This window comes from Terrapene carolina, unplaced genomic scaffold (assembly GCF_002925995.2).
Source record: "Terrapene carolina triunguis isolate 2854851 unplaced genomic scaffold, T_m_triunguis-2.0 Scaffold58, whole genome shotgun sequence".
NCBI classification, from domain to species: Eukaryota; Metazoa; Chordata; order Testudines; family Emydidae; genus Terrapene; species Terrapene triunguis.
In genome coordinates, this window is record NW_020664409.1 from 13,314,442 (window position 1) to 13,328,702 (window position 14,261).

Sequence of the window (14,261 nt, forward strand, 5' to 3'; positions counted from 1 at the left end):
TAATTGTTTTGCTTCTACTGTCACATTTTATTTTGGCTTGACCTAAACAAATTTCACTGGAAAAGAATAATGATACTTTATATAATAAATAAAAGATGTTCTATTTATCTTAACAAAGACTAAATTATTTGGAAATATTCTTTATGAGATTTCCCCCAGCCCAAAGATAAATTTTAACAGGCCCTGTTCCTTGTAGTACTGCATACAGGAGTAAATAGGTGTCATGTGTAGAACCTAAATGCAGGAGCCGAGGTAGAAGATCTTTACAGCTCTGTAACTGAGATACTCATTTTAAATGGCAAATAAGGACATTGACTGAAACTCTAGAATGAAACTAACCAGTTGTCATTAATATTTGCAAAGTTTTTTCTGGCATTAAGCTGATTAGGGGCAATTTGTCCCAACAAATCTTTGGAAACCTGCTGGAAGCTGGATTATTTATAAGATTCAGCAGGAAAAAAAAAAAAAAAAAGCAGCAGCATACACTCAGCAAAAAAAACCAAGTGGATAGACTGGGAGGAAACTGCTAAGCAGTCAGGTAAAGTGCATGGGTCTTACATTGCTTTCATCTTGCTTTCTGGTAGAAGTGGAATTTCCAAGACTTTGGTGTTGGAAAGTATTGTTTCATGGCTGGTGGTGGAAACAGTCTTCCCTGTGATTCGATGAACCTGGTAGAAGGCATGAGGTCTCAGCAGGCGGTCGTCTGCAGTCCCAATGAACAGCTGTAGCGTGAGCGGCTCACTTTCTAAGTAACCGTGTAGCTGGCAAGAGAACAGAAAACTCCTACTAAGCACCATCCACATAAACTGCTGGGAATCAATTAAATTTTTATAAGCAAGAGAGTCTAATTCAAGGAGAAAACTTGTGACAGGTGCTAAGTGTTAAACCCCCTTTTTTTCTGTAACATAATATTGGTACAATAAAAAAGGTGCACTCAGAAAACATTTCATTATTCTCAGTTACCTGAGGCATTTTAGTTGGAGTTAGCCTTTAAACAGTCCTGCTGCATGCATTCAAAAAATTTCATATTACTTCTCTATAGCAGTGTTTTATGAAAAACAATGGAGTCAATGTTCCTGCAGTAATACTAAGGGCAGCAAAACCAATGGACATGAAACTGGAAGGGACCATCACAATTCATCCCTGAACTTCCTGTATTCCCCCACCATCACTATAAGGTGTAAAATGCTGGTAAATGCTGCCTGGAATAGACTGGGGATATTGTATATGCATGAGATTATTTGGTCACCTAAGTGTCAAATTCTTGGATAATTGCACACAAATCTCATTGAAGTCAATGGGCCTCACCTATCCCACAGTAGCCCTACTGATGTCAGAGTTATGTATGCTGATGTATGCTGGTGTGAGAGCAGAATCAGGCCCAGTGGATTAGAGTCTGATCTAATTTACACTGGTGTCAACGTACAGTGACTCAGGCAGTGGTGTTGCTGCACTGATGGAGTGACATGGGTGTAGAAGAGATCTGAAATTGACCTAATGGAGTGGGACACGAGAAGCTGACCAAAAATTATCATGCTGGCTTACTGTTTGGATACTTAGTCCAATAGTTTGATAACACTAACAGCAACCCGTCTCATGATACTGACACACATTTTTAGATTTAAATGAAGCCCCAACTAAAACTTAATCAAAAATGAGCATACTGTAGATATCATCCAGCGAAGAGTGACTTCAAGCTGAGACAATCTTAGCTCAACCCCTGCTGGTTTGGCTCACCTGGTTGATCTGTCACCTTCAGCTTAGGAGGGTCTCAGATCACAGTTTTGGCTGGAATAACGAACAGCACACTCAAACCAAGCAAATCCAGCCAGCAGATGGGGGTGTGTGGAGTGTGGGAGGAACTCTCCTAATTGGTTAAGTCTCCTGTAGTGTCTGACTACTAGCTGGCAGACATGGGGCCAGGAGAACTGCTGATGGCTCTCATCACTAATGCCATGGCAAATGGAGCCCATTGCTGCTTGCAAAAGTGTGCACTAGTCAGACACAAAGGGCTCTATAGTTTCCTCCCATTTATGTCTTTGTCTCTAAAACAAGATACTTCACAACTAGCTATTTCCTAATATCATCATCAGATCAGACACAGAAAAATATTAACAACAAAAATTGGTTTTGAATTATTTGGCTGCTAAGATCCATCCTAAAGTCACTGAGGATATAGCAAGGACCTGGGAGAGCACTGGGTGTGCTTTTTACCATATGTACATTGGCGGTACATAATCTTTTAGCTTTTCAATATGATATAAGCTTAGTGGCTGCTGATAACAGTTCACACAAAATTGCCCAGGTGCCGTAAATAGTCATTTTATGAATAACATTTTTAGTTGCTGCATGTGCAGATGCAACACAAACCCAAATACAGCTGAAAACAGTAATATGTGGCTAAACCCAAAGTCAAATATAATAGATGCTTGTGTTTTGCTTATTTTTTCTTTAAGTAATAGCTCAGGAAGCCAATTGTGGGGGGTCAAAATAACAACATGAGGTCTGGTCTTCTTTTGATATTTCTACCAGACAGGAACTGAAATGCTGCTAGAAGATGAGATCTCAAGCTATTTTGGCCCAATCAAGTCCTTCCTGAGGAATTGTAAAATCCTGTAGAGCATACATACAAACATTAACCCCTCCCTCCAGTACATGCACATATTATAATAATGTTAATCATATCCCATACTGCAGGGTCTTAGATAATCACAACATTGGTCAGGAAATTTCCTCCCATACGCAGCACTGGCCAGGTGTACTGTGCATTTGTTCACCTTCCTCTGAAGCCTCAGACATCCCTGCCTTCTGTAGTGGCCAGACTAGACTTACTGGGCCAAATGGTTTTATCTGGTCTGGCAATTTCTATTTTCCTATCTAAAGAATATACATGGAGGGAGGAAAAAAAAGAGAGTGATTCCACTACACTGCTGTAGTATTTTATCCAATCTGCATTGCTAGGACACCACATAAATGGCTTTCACCTGCAGTTTGAGTGGGAAGTGTTTTAAAAGCATTCTACTTTTTTTTATATTAACATTACCAAATATAAATCTAAATGAAGTAAAATTAGTTAGAAAGTCTGATTTTTCAATTAGCATCTTCTCTCTCTCTCTCTCTCTCTTTCTTTTTAAAGACTAGCTAGACTGGCCCCTCCTATGCCCTTACATGTAGCAACAGGTGGCCTGCGACCCATTTGGTTGAATGCAAGCAAGCATGGCTTATTATGGAGGAGGCTGAACGCATTATGATTTTCATTAACTCTTCTGAACCCCCAGTACATGGCACTAAGCCAACGCTAGTACTATTATAAGATAAAAGGAGACCTAAGTCTGAGTGTTCACTTCAAACAGGTGCCATGGTCTGTATCCCTTAGTTCAATTAACCATTTCAACAGCCACTAGCACCAGGGAAAAGTCTTATTTTCTTTTGAGTCAAAAACTAACATGAGCAGGGTCTTTCTAATTTGCTGCCTGAATGAGTGTAAGAAGTTCTATCTCCAAGACTTTCAGAGGGAAGTTTTAACAAAGGATATAATTTTCCAGCAGGGGTTTATGCCACCAGTTTAAGCATAACTGCAAGAAGGTTATATATCACTGTACTGTAGCAATTCTAAGTCTCTTGTTGGTTTGATTCTATATTTACCATGTTTCTATATCACTTGTGGTAACTTGCTCATCAAACTAGCAGGGTCTTCAGAACATGTTATTATCCTCACTGTCTTTTCAGGTTTTTTTCTACTTTAGGAATCTGACTCCTGCTGTTAATCTTGCATATAGTTACTAAATTCTTCTTTAATATTATACACAGTCCAATTGTAATGCATAAAATAGTATCACACACAAAACACTTGACTCTCCCTATGAGACAAAAAGGACTTGTTGTAAGTATATATATTTATATTGTATATGAAAATGGGATGTTTCACCTTTAATTCCTAATGTCTCAAGATCCAGTCTGAACAGTTAAAGGGCAATTATAGTACAAGCAGTGACCCTGTGGAACAGGCACCTCAATGTGGATCTGCCCCTGCATGCCTTAGAGTCATAGCTGTTTACTACTGTTACCACAGTAGACTCAATACAGTCATTGCAGAGTGACCTGAAATCTATTTTGCCTCATACCTCATCAACATTTCCAATCATAGAACCTTAGCATTGATGTAAGAGGCAGAACTGGTGATGATGTAAGAGGCAGAAAGAATACAGCTGGATCTTTAGGTGCCAGGTGGAATATACAGGGTTGGCAAGAAATGTATTTTTACTTGTAATCTGAACAAATTTGATTTGGAAGTTACTTAAAGAGATGAAATATATAACTCCACAATGCTACCTTTAAAGATTCTCTTTTCTAACTCCACTCATTCACTATGGACAACAAAAAATTGAAATAAACATACATGTATCTAGATATATTAAGGAGTGTGAGATTTAAGTTAAAATAGACTGAGTGAAGAACTGTCAAAGCCCTGACTCAGCAAAAGTAGCACACTAAGCACGTACTTAAGGCCCTACATGTTTTGCTGAATCAGGACAAAAGGCCTGAAGAAATGGTAGACTCAGATCAGGCTCTGCTATCATAAGACCGTTTTGTTTTAAATCAAAGCTGACCAGTGTTGCCAACTCTCACAACTTTATCATGACTCTCACCTCAGGATATTTGGTGTTTTTCTTACAGCCCCAGTTCCTGGGGTCAAGTTAACATGTGAGAATCTCAGCTTTCATTTAAAAAAGAAACCCGAGTTTCTAACCCTCTTGCTTGTGGAGAAAAGCTTGAAAATGTGACCCTGAAAGGTTCAAAAACCAGAAAACAAATAAAAAGATCCCAAATATATTTATTTTTTAAGAGTCATGAATTTTAAGCCACTCATGAATTTAAATTTAAGCCAACCCTGATTTGGGGGGCTCAGCTCATGATTTCTGTATGCCTGGGAAAGACTGCAGCTCTTTGCCTAACAACCGCAATTGGTGATGAACTACTTGGCTGGCTTTGAAGACCTATTCCCTGTTATCTATTTAATTCCCAATCTGAAAATAGATATTATTTATGGTACTCAATGAACATGGACATTCGAGCCCCGACAAAGCATTAGATGCTCAACTGCCCACTCAGTGAAAAAATATAAATAAATAATTCTGATAGGTTGCTCACTAAGGAAATCAGTACAGAGCTGACCCTGCAGTCCTTACTCAGACAAAATTTCCATTGACTTCATGTTATCCACTGCAATGGAAGTTTTGTTTGGGTAAATGCTGCAGGGATCTAGCCACGCAGCATGAGGCACCTGATCTCAAATTTGTGTTTTCCATTAAGTTTTATCCATTGCATCATATTATTTACTTTTGCATTATGTCACATAATCCCCTATGCCAACAGAAGCAACAAAATGTAATGCAAGGATTAACATTTTAAAAGGACCTGTACTGTGCCTGCCTAATTTTAGATCAGGCAACCACTATCAATAGCTGTGACAGACCGACTTGGGCTTTTGATGAATTTTTGGCAGCTAGCAGATGTCTAGAGAATGGACTAGCTTTTGCTCTCTCTGAACTAGTCACAAGAAAGAATATCCTGCCGCACTCTCTAATTATTTAAGCATTGTCACATTCAGCAGTGTGACAAGGACCGGAGGGTGGGCAGTGAAGGCATAGCTGGAATAGAGTCACTGAACTTTTACAATTGTAAGCAGGTAAAGGAAATATATACAAGATGCCTGTAAAAGAGGAAGGTGGTGGGGGGGGGAGGGGAATGAGCATTCCTATTGGTTAGGAAAAAATTTTACACACTCACACACGTGCATATTTTCCATGCATGTTCTGGAATACTGTATTTGGTTATAAAGATTTCTGTATCCTGGCTTGCAGCATGGGATGCATGCGTCAGACACCCTATTTTTATCTTTTTCCCTCTGTAACACAGTCCCAAAGCAGAAGCTCCTCTCTTAATACCCCAGTGGCTGAACATTGGCAACAAGGTTGCTCTCAGCTACATTATTCATAATAAAAATGTTGCTGTCCTATAGATCACATTTGTATCTGGCATGAGTATGTCTGCACTCAAAGGGCCTGAATTTAATTTATACTAAGGCCTCTGCTGGAGCAGTGTAAAGGGGCTTTACTGCAAATAAGAATCAGACCCAAAGTAGTTTTGGTGAGGGATTTTTTTCCCCCCATGCTGAGTAAATTTGAACATTCAGTGCAGTACATTCTCCAAGACCTTGTTTAAATATAGACTAAAAGATGCAGACAAAGCTTAAGCGCACAGATAAAGATCTCTGCTTTGGTTTTGAAGTGAAAATAGGTCATCTATCTTCTATTGTCATCTTGACTAATTGTTGACTAATCTGCGCTTCTCAATTTGGAGAGATATATCAAATAGCATCAATTGATATTTGATTTCACCTGGTAATGGAGATTCTGAACTTGGTTCTGATCTCATGTACCCTAGTTTTACACTGATCTAACTGCACTGAAATCAGTGGAGTCACTCCTAATTTACACTAATGTGATTGTGATCAGAATTAAGCCCCATGTCACCATATGTAATTTTGTGCAACAGTGAGAAACAGGATACCCTGGTTGGCAAATTTCTTTGCTCTGATAATCATGCTAATATTGCCTGAAGTAAGGTTTCTTTGGAATTCCTAAACCCTGAAGTCACTTCTTTCACAACACCTTCTCCCACTGAGATATCTTGATTTTCACTTATAAACTGCTATTCATCTTGACAGCGCCAAAAAAAATAAAAAAATCCAAACTTTTCTCCTATAGTACGTGCTGCATGCAGAACTGTATTGCTAATACTGGCACATCCAGTCCCTGAAGTTTTCTAAGAGCAAATAGCCAGAGAAGCATGGGGAAAACACCCCCACCAACAAAAAACAATACCAAACAACCCCCCTTCACCAGCAAGATTTACTTAGAGAGTAAACTTTTAATCACAAGGTAGTGTTTGTGATGGAGAAGATGGGACCAAGTCAAGCCTCCAAAAATGAGCAAACTGGATCTTTGGGAAGTTCAGATCAGGATCCAAACTCTACACCTTGGGTCCATCTCTTAAATTAGCAAAATGACAGGGTTGGGAGGAGTATGATGGTATTTGAAAATTATAGGTAGGATTTGCCAATAGGTTATTTTAATGTGAATGTTTATAAATCCCCGTTGACGGTTATATTTTGTAGAACGCAATGATTTGTGGATATTATCCTATCCAAATATGTCATACATAATTTCAGCAAAAGTGGCTATTTTCAATATTGGGAAGTACATTTCTATTATAAACCATAATATTTATTTTGAGAAAGGCAGTTCAAATACTTTGCATGTTTCCTTCCAATCTCTTTATGCCTTTGGCATGTTAAAGTAAGGCAAAATACTTAGAAAACCTGTTCTAACAAATAGACTTCCTAAAGCTAGCTGAAAGAACGATCCCATTCTCAAAGACACAAGAGAAGAAGATTCAGTCAGCAATGAATTAGAAAATGTATATACTTGACTGAAAGAATAACTAAAGGTAATGCTGACTGCTCTATTCTACACAGAAACTTCTTAATACATGTGTTTATTAGCTTTGCAAACAGTACCTTGCAAGGAGTAAAGTGCTATTTGGGTGTCATAATCAGGCCCTTAAGGAAGATAATCAATAAAAATACCTTGATTTAGGAAGGGTTTTTTGGCCACCAAGTATATGGGGAAAAAAGAAGATATTCTAGGTAAGCATGTTTGCAGCCAGATGTTCACAGAAAGGTAACAAGGGAATTAAATCTAAGACCTATAAAGTAAATGATGCATATGTATTTAAGTCTCAGAACCGTGAGCTATGTACAGTATTGCTGTACTGCAACCCTATTCAGCCAGGAGGACTTTTTTATGGTATCTGCACATGATAAATTATTAAAAACCAACAAATAAGCAGGTTTTTAAAAGTTCCTTAATATTCAGCTTGACACAAACATTTCAAATTCTTCAATATAAAAAAGAATTTCAGGATCAATCTGTTTAAACTAGCTGCATATGCAATTTTAGTACTGAACACTTAGCATCAAATCAATGTAGGCTCATCAATCTGAATTTTAGGAAAACAAATTAAATTTAGTTAACACCTAAGAGTAATATAGAGCCTTACCCCTTTAGATCTTTAATTGGGAAGAGGGAAAGGATGCTCTTGTGGGCAATGACTGTCATGTGATTAAAGGGAACAGACACAGGGGTCAGAAGACATGGGAATCTTTTCTTGTCTCTACCACAGATGTCCTTTGTAACCTTGGGTAAGTCACTGCAGAGCAGTGCTTCAGTTTCCCCATATGTGAAAAATTATTTCAATGTCTAAAGCGTGCCTCTCCAGACCTCTAGACTGCACAATCTTTTCCTCTGTGTAGAAAGCCAGTTACTATGACTGCCTCAAACAGGACTATTAAACAACCATCATACTTATCAAAATAAGCTTTTCTCCATCCAGCCACTGCATAACCTTGCTCAAACTCCACTCCCAGGGAAAGCTTGGAGAACAGATGAGCCTTAAAGGGTACCCTGAGGGCTCTGCAGCATCAGTAGGGGATCTAAGGGAGGAGGGAGCTCCAGATGCCAAGCCACTAGCCTTCTCCCATTTAAACCATGAGCCTGTTACCTTAATTACCTCTGCTAACCAGAGGCATCATTTCAGAAAAAATTATGGGGGAGGGCAAAGTTGTGTCAACATGCAGAACATTGTATATTGGTTAGTATATAAACCAATTGGTTTAGTATATGTTATATCCCTCAAACTATTGCTGGTGAGGGGCAGAGGATAGAAGAAGTAATGGAGCATATAGACCTATGAAAAGTTGGGAGGACAAACCAACATTGGGGGGGGGTGGCACTGACCCCCTTGCCCCTTAGCAAATGACACCCCTGTTGCTAATCACAAGTGCTGGTACATTGGTCAAGAGAGATGGTCTGTAAGATAGAACCAAAAATATTTTAGACTCCATAGATCAAAAACCGTATCTTAAAAGTCACCTGAAAAATCAACTAGTAACCAGTGCAAATGGAGGAGCGATGGTGTAGTGTGCTCCCTCGGGGAAATATCACTGAATAGGTGGGTAGCTGCATTCTGCAGTAGCAAATGGTCTTTACGTGTAGGTTCATGTAGAGTACATTAAAGTAATCCAAACCCAAGGTGGCAAGAGCATGGATAAGTATAGTGAAGCGTCCAGCTGAAAGAAACTCATGACATTATTTTGCCAGTTGCAAATGATGAAAAGCACTCCAGGCAATCTTCCACCTGCCCATTGAGTGACAGCTCCATAGAAAGCAACAAAGAGTCCTGTGGCACCTTATAGACTAACAGATGTATTGGAGCATAAGCTTTCGTCGGTGAATACCCACTTTGTCAGACCCACGAAAGCTTATGCTCCAATATGTCTGTTAGTCTATAAGGTGCCACAGGACTCTGTTGCTTTTTGCAGATCCAGACTAACATGGCTACCCCTCTGATACTTAGCTCCATAGAATTCAATAGAATCCCAGGTTGGAGGCTTGAGTGCAATCACTGAAGGTTCTCATTGAATTTCTGTCCTTTTGCAGCTGCATCCTTCAACCTTTAACATTACTGTTCTTATGGTGTTTAAATTACTGCTATACCACTGAGATGTCATATATTCCCTTTACTTCCCTTTGCCCAGAGCCATCTGCCTTGTGCTGGGATAGCCCACCACTTAAGCAAAGTTAAATGAGGGTTGGCACTTCAAGGGAAGAACTCACAGAACACCTAATTCCTGTAGGATACGGTGTTGATGATTCTTGGGAGCCAGACTCTGCTTCTTTCTACTGTTGCAACATGGGATTCAACATAAAACAAAGTTCTTGACCATTTGTCATCACTGACGAGGCCATGCTACTTTTTCCAAAAGAGCAAGTGCTAACCCTTGGATACATATCAACTCTGCTATACAATGCATTCTTTGATGAATGTGCAAGTCAAAAGAAGAGGGGTGTCTAGCTTAAAAGAGCAAAGCAGGAAGATTTGAGAGTAAAATAAAATCTGCTCTTGCAGGTCTGAAGTTGTCCTCTGAACATGACAACTTAGGCTGAATTTTCCTTGACTATTTGCTTGCATATTTAACTAAGAATGATTTCATGTCATCCTTTTGTGTCATAATACAAATGTTCTCTCTTCACCCACCCTCAAGTCAAAATGTAATAAAAATACCAAGAGTTTTTGTTCTTTGTTTGCAATATTTTTTTGAAATACTAAACCAATTTTTTCTGGGTTCATTTGAACTTTGTTTTAAAATCCAGATGTATTATTCACATGTCCAAATATTAGAGTTGGTCCACAAATAAAAATAAGCTGGCTCCCATCCCCAAAGAAACAAGGATGGGCTGAGGGTGAAGGGTGCCAGAGGAGGGGAGCAGAGGGAGGAGGAGAGTGAATGGAAAACAGCTGGAGTGTGTTTTATGTGCCACTTTCCTGCGCTGCCACTTGGACTTTGCTTTGACAGTGCAGCAAAAGAGCAGCTGTTCACATCATGATGAATAAAGATCCATATAAAACTTCCAGCTGCAAATATGCTGTGAGGAATTATTAATTGTAATGTAATAGAGATGCTGTGCACTCAATGACTGGCTCACTAGGCGTTTAGGTCTCCATCCAGAGGAAAACAGCCTTCGTGGCTGCTGGCTTGCAGCATATCCAGGAATCTCCTGGCTAAACAGCCACAGAAGCTGCTCCCTGTTTCTAGAAGGGACTTCCCCCCGCAGAAGCAGCTGTACAATGCAACCACCCCGGCTTGCACTCTTTCCAAAGTCATTAGACTCCAGGGAATGATACCCTAATTCAGGGGGGTCTTCATTTTACAATTTACACATGTAAAGGGGTGGCCATTTTGAGCACTTTGCCCCAATACACACAGTACTTAAGGTTACTATCCTTGTGCTCTGCCAACAAAAGGAATCAGGAGGAAAAGGGGAGAGATTTTCCACGGTGAGACTGAGGAGAAGCTCTCCCCTGTCTCTAGTTGTATCAGCAATCTGACTGATTTCTCCCCTTCCCTCTCCTATCGCACCTCATCCCACCCCTGCCCAGGCAAGGGGGGTTACTCCAGTCCTAGAGTTGTAGTAGTTTTCCAAAGCTGCAAGGCCTTCCTCATCAAGGGTGTGGAAAGGAAAGAATCAGGCACCCGAGACGGAACTGGGGTGCACTAGAACCAGGTAGCTCATTTAAATTAACTCTTCCCATGAGCAACTCCATGATTCCTTGGTAGGTTGCAGCTGGCCCCTATGCAACATGATGACTTTTCCTCTGGATAGCTTGTCTTGCTGCACATATACCATATGTGACCTTTGGTGGCTTTTATATCCCAGCAGGCTGTCTGTGTTTTTATCTGGACAGGATCCATAGCAGTTAGAAACTGAAGCATGAGAGACTTCCAAATTACAGTTAAATAAACTCACTTGTACAATGTAGGGAAGGGCTGTGAACGTTTCAGAGGGGGAGGGGAGGGGGGAAAACCAACTATCTCCAGTGTTTTCTTCTTAGGTCTCCAACTTAAATACCATAAGCTTGATTTTGATCAGTATAAATCAGAAGTTACTCCACTGAAGTCAACAGAGTTACATTGGTGTAAAAAATATATGGCCCAAGCCCCACATTTTGGTGTCCTGGCTAAAAAAATTCCCCATACAGAGAGGTTCTTTCCTTTCCATTTTATCTGCCATTACGCCTTCCTACCTGGAAACTCAACTATAAATCATTTTACTGTGATCATCCACTCACACTGTTGCTTTTCTGCACTTATATGCACCTTTTAATTAGAAAGTTATGTTTGTGACCATGTAACTACTAAAAGACTGTAGATGAGCAGTGCAGTAGTGATTTAATATGTGTATAGACAGTTACCCCACACAGACTTATAGTTGCAAACATGCTGTTAGTTATGCCACGGAGTGGCGGATTAACACACAGGGCCTGTGCCCAAGGGTCCTGGCCAATTTGGGGAACCCCACAGGAGCACTGGAACCTGGGTGGAAGTGGGGGGCCACTAGTGCCAGAACTGTAGCCTTGTTCCCTGTTCCTCCTCTTTCCCTGAGGCCCTGCCCCCTGGAAGCTGGGCAGTGGTAAGAGCTGCCCAGGGAGCCTGGGCTGCTGTGGGGAGCCCCGGACCCTCTGCCTGCTCTGGGAGGGAGCCCAGGTGCCCAAGAGCAGCCCCCAGCCCGTGTCCCTGCCCCCCAGGGCATGTTGCTGCCAGTGGTACCCAGGGGCGGGGGCTCTGGTCTGGCCTCCTGCCCCCTCCCTGGCACCTGCAGACACAGTCTGCAGGGAGCAGAGGCCCTGCCACAGCTGGGAGGCGGCAAGGGCCCTGGGAAGGTCACAGGCAGTGAGGAGCCAGGCAGGGCCTCCTCCGTCGCATCTCTCACTGCTACTGGCCCGGTCTCAGCGACTGCCAAACTCCAGCAGGCTCGCTCAGTGCCTGCACCCCGCTCCTGCTACCAGGCTGCCCCCACTGGCTTCCTCCTGCTCCCGATGACAGGCTACCTCACTGCCGCCTGGACTTTGTGCAACACTGCTCCTCCTGTCACCTCTTGCCTGCAGCTTTCAGTTTGGGGGGGAATGCCCCCCTGTTCCCTCAAATTACATCCATGCTGCCGCTGCTCCACACCTGCCTGAGGCTACTACACCCATGTTAAAAAGTGGATGGGCACGGCCCCCCTGACCCTCCCAGTTCCCCAAGTTGTGGAGGACCCACATGTTCTTTGTGCCCAGGGCCCCAATAAATCTTAATCCGCCTCTGGTGCCACGTGTGCAGTTTTTATATTAAGAATGTGCATATCTGTGCACAAACAGGCCCAGATCTTTGGATGAGCCTAGGAGTACGTCTATACTGCAGAAAAAAGCCATAGCAGTGAGTCTCAGAGCCCAGGTCAATTAACTAAGACTTGCACCCGAGGATGGCCTGTCCATATAGGCGAACTAGGCAGTCACCTAGGGTGCCTTGTTAAATGGGGCACCAAATTCGAGGAAAAAAATCAATTAAAAAAAAATGGAAAAAAATACAAATAAAATAACGAAGATGTCATTGTTTCAATTCTCGTGCGCATACGGAGGGAATATGAATTATAATTCATTTCTCTACATTTCTGATAATTTATTAATATGTCAAATCTTTTATTTACTGCAAAAATAAATAATATTTTAGCGATTTTTTCTTCAATTTGCGATGTAGGGTCAAGATGACCCACTCTGCAATTTTGATAAGCAATAACTCAGCGGCAGTGAAACACATCTGCCAGTGGCAAGAGCTGCAATGCTAGTGACACCTAACTCGACTATACATCAAGGTCGCACAGCCGGAAATTCATGTAGAGCGGAGATATCGCGAGTTGATAAATGTCAAACCATCATTTTAACATACGTCACAGGTAGATGGTTAAGAATCGGGCGAATACCGTGGAAAATTATGTTTCTTGGTGCCAAAGAATAAAGAATAGCATCTTTCAGCATTATAAATCCAAAATGTGAGTATCTTTAAGCGTTATTAAACCTTACTGTTATTATTGGGCTGTATAATTATGAACTTTTTTTTGTTATAACTGGTTCACATGTAATAAATAAGGTCCATAAAAGAAAAGTAACTGCGTTAACGCTTAATAGACTACGAAAGTGATGACGTCACACTCCAAGCGGGTGAGAAAGGGGATTACTTTCCAAACAACCGGTGCTGGGTTAGAACGTCGAAAAAGGTCATTTTGTTTCCATGTAAATGCTGTAACTAACTGTTTTAATAGGTAAGTGAGTGTATGTTACTAATCATTGAACCTTTAAGCAGTGAAAAGACATGTTGGGATGGCGGCAATGTGGTTTAAATCACCAACCATGTGGTGGGTGTTTCAGCCATCTTTAACACTATGGTGCTTGCAGTCAGAAGCACAGTACATAACAATATTCAAATGCCCCATGGAAGAAAGAGGAAAAAGAAAACCCTCAGGAGCTGTGTATCGTAAACAAAAGGCTGAGAAGGAAAAGGACCAAGCAAAACAGCAGGGATCTTTCCTGAAATATCTTCTCTTTAATCCAAATAAAGATGGGAGCAGTTCACAGCACCCAGATGAAGGAATTTTACTTGGAGAGGAGGTTAGCGCATATCTGCATGGAAGTAGTTTGGAATATCAAGATGAAGGTATATTACTTCGAGATGAGGGTAGCTCACATCCACAAAAAAGCAGTTTGGAAACTCAAGATGATGGAAACTTACTTCTAGATGAAGGCAGCTCGCAGCATCAGAC

General features: G+C 41.1%; 1 protein-coding gene across 2 annotated transcripts in view; it reads right to left on the reverse strand.

Annotated features, from left to right (window-relative positions):
* The window catches only part of NFATC1 (nuclear factor of activated T cells 1), a 147,347-nt gene that overhangs the window by 85,240 nt on the left and 47,846 nt on the right, over positions 1 to 14,261 (reverse strand). For both annotated transcript variants that reach the window (XM_024206820.2, XM_024206821.2), the window contains exon 4: positions 559 to 761. In XM_024206820.2, coding sequence (XP_024062588.2) covers positions 559 to 761 — 203 coding nt within the window. The remainder of the gene's footprint in view (positions 1 to 558; positions 762 to 14,261) is intronic.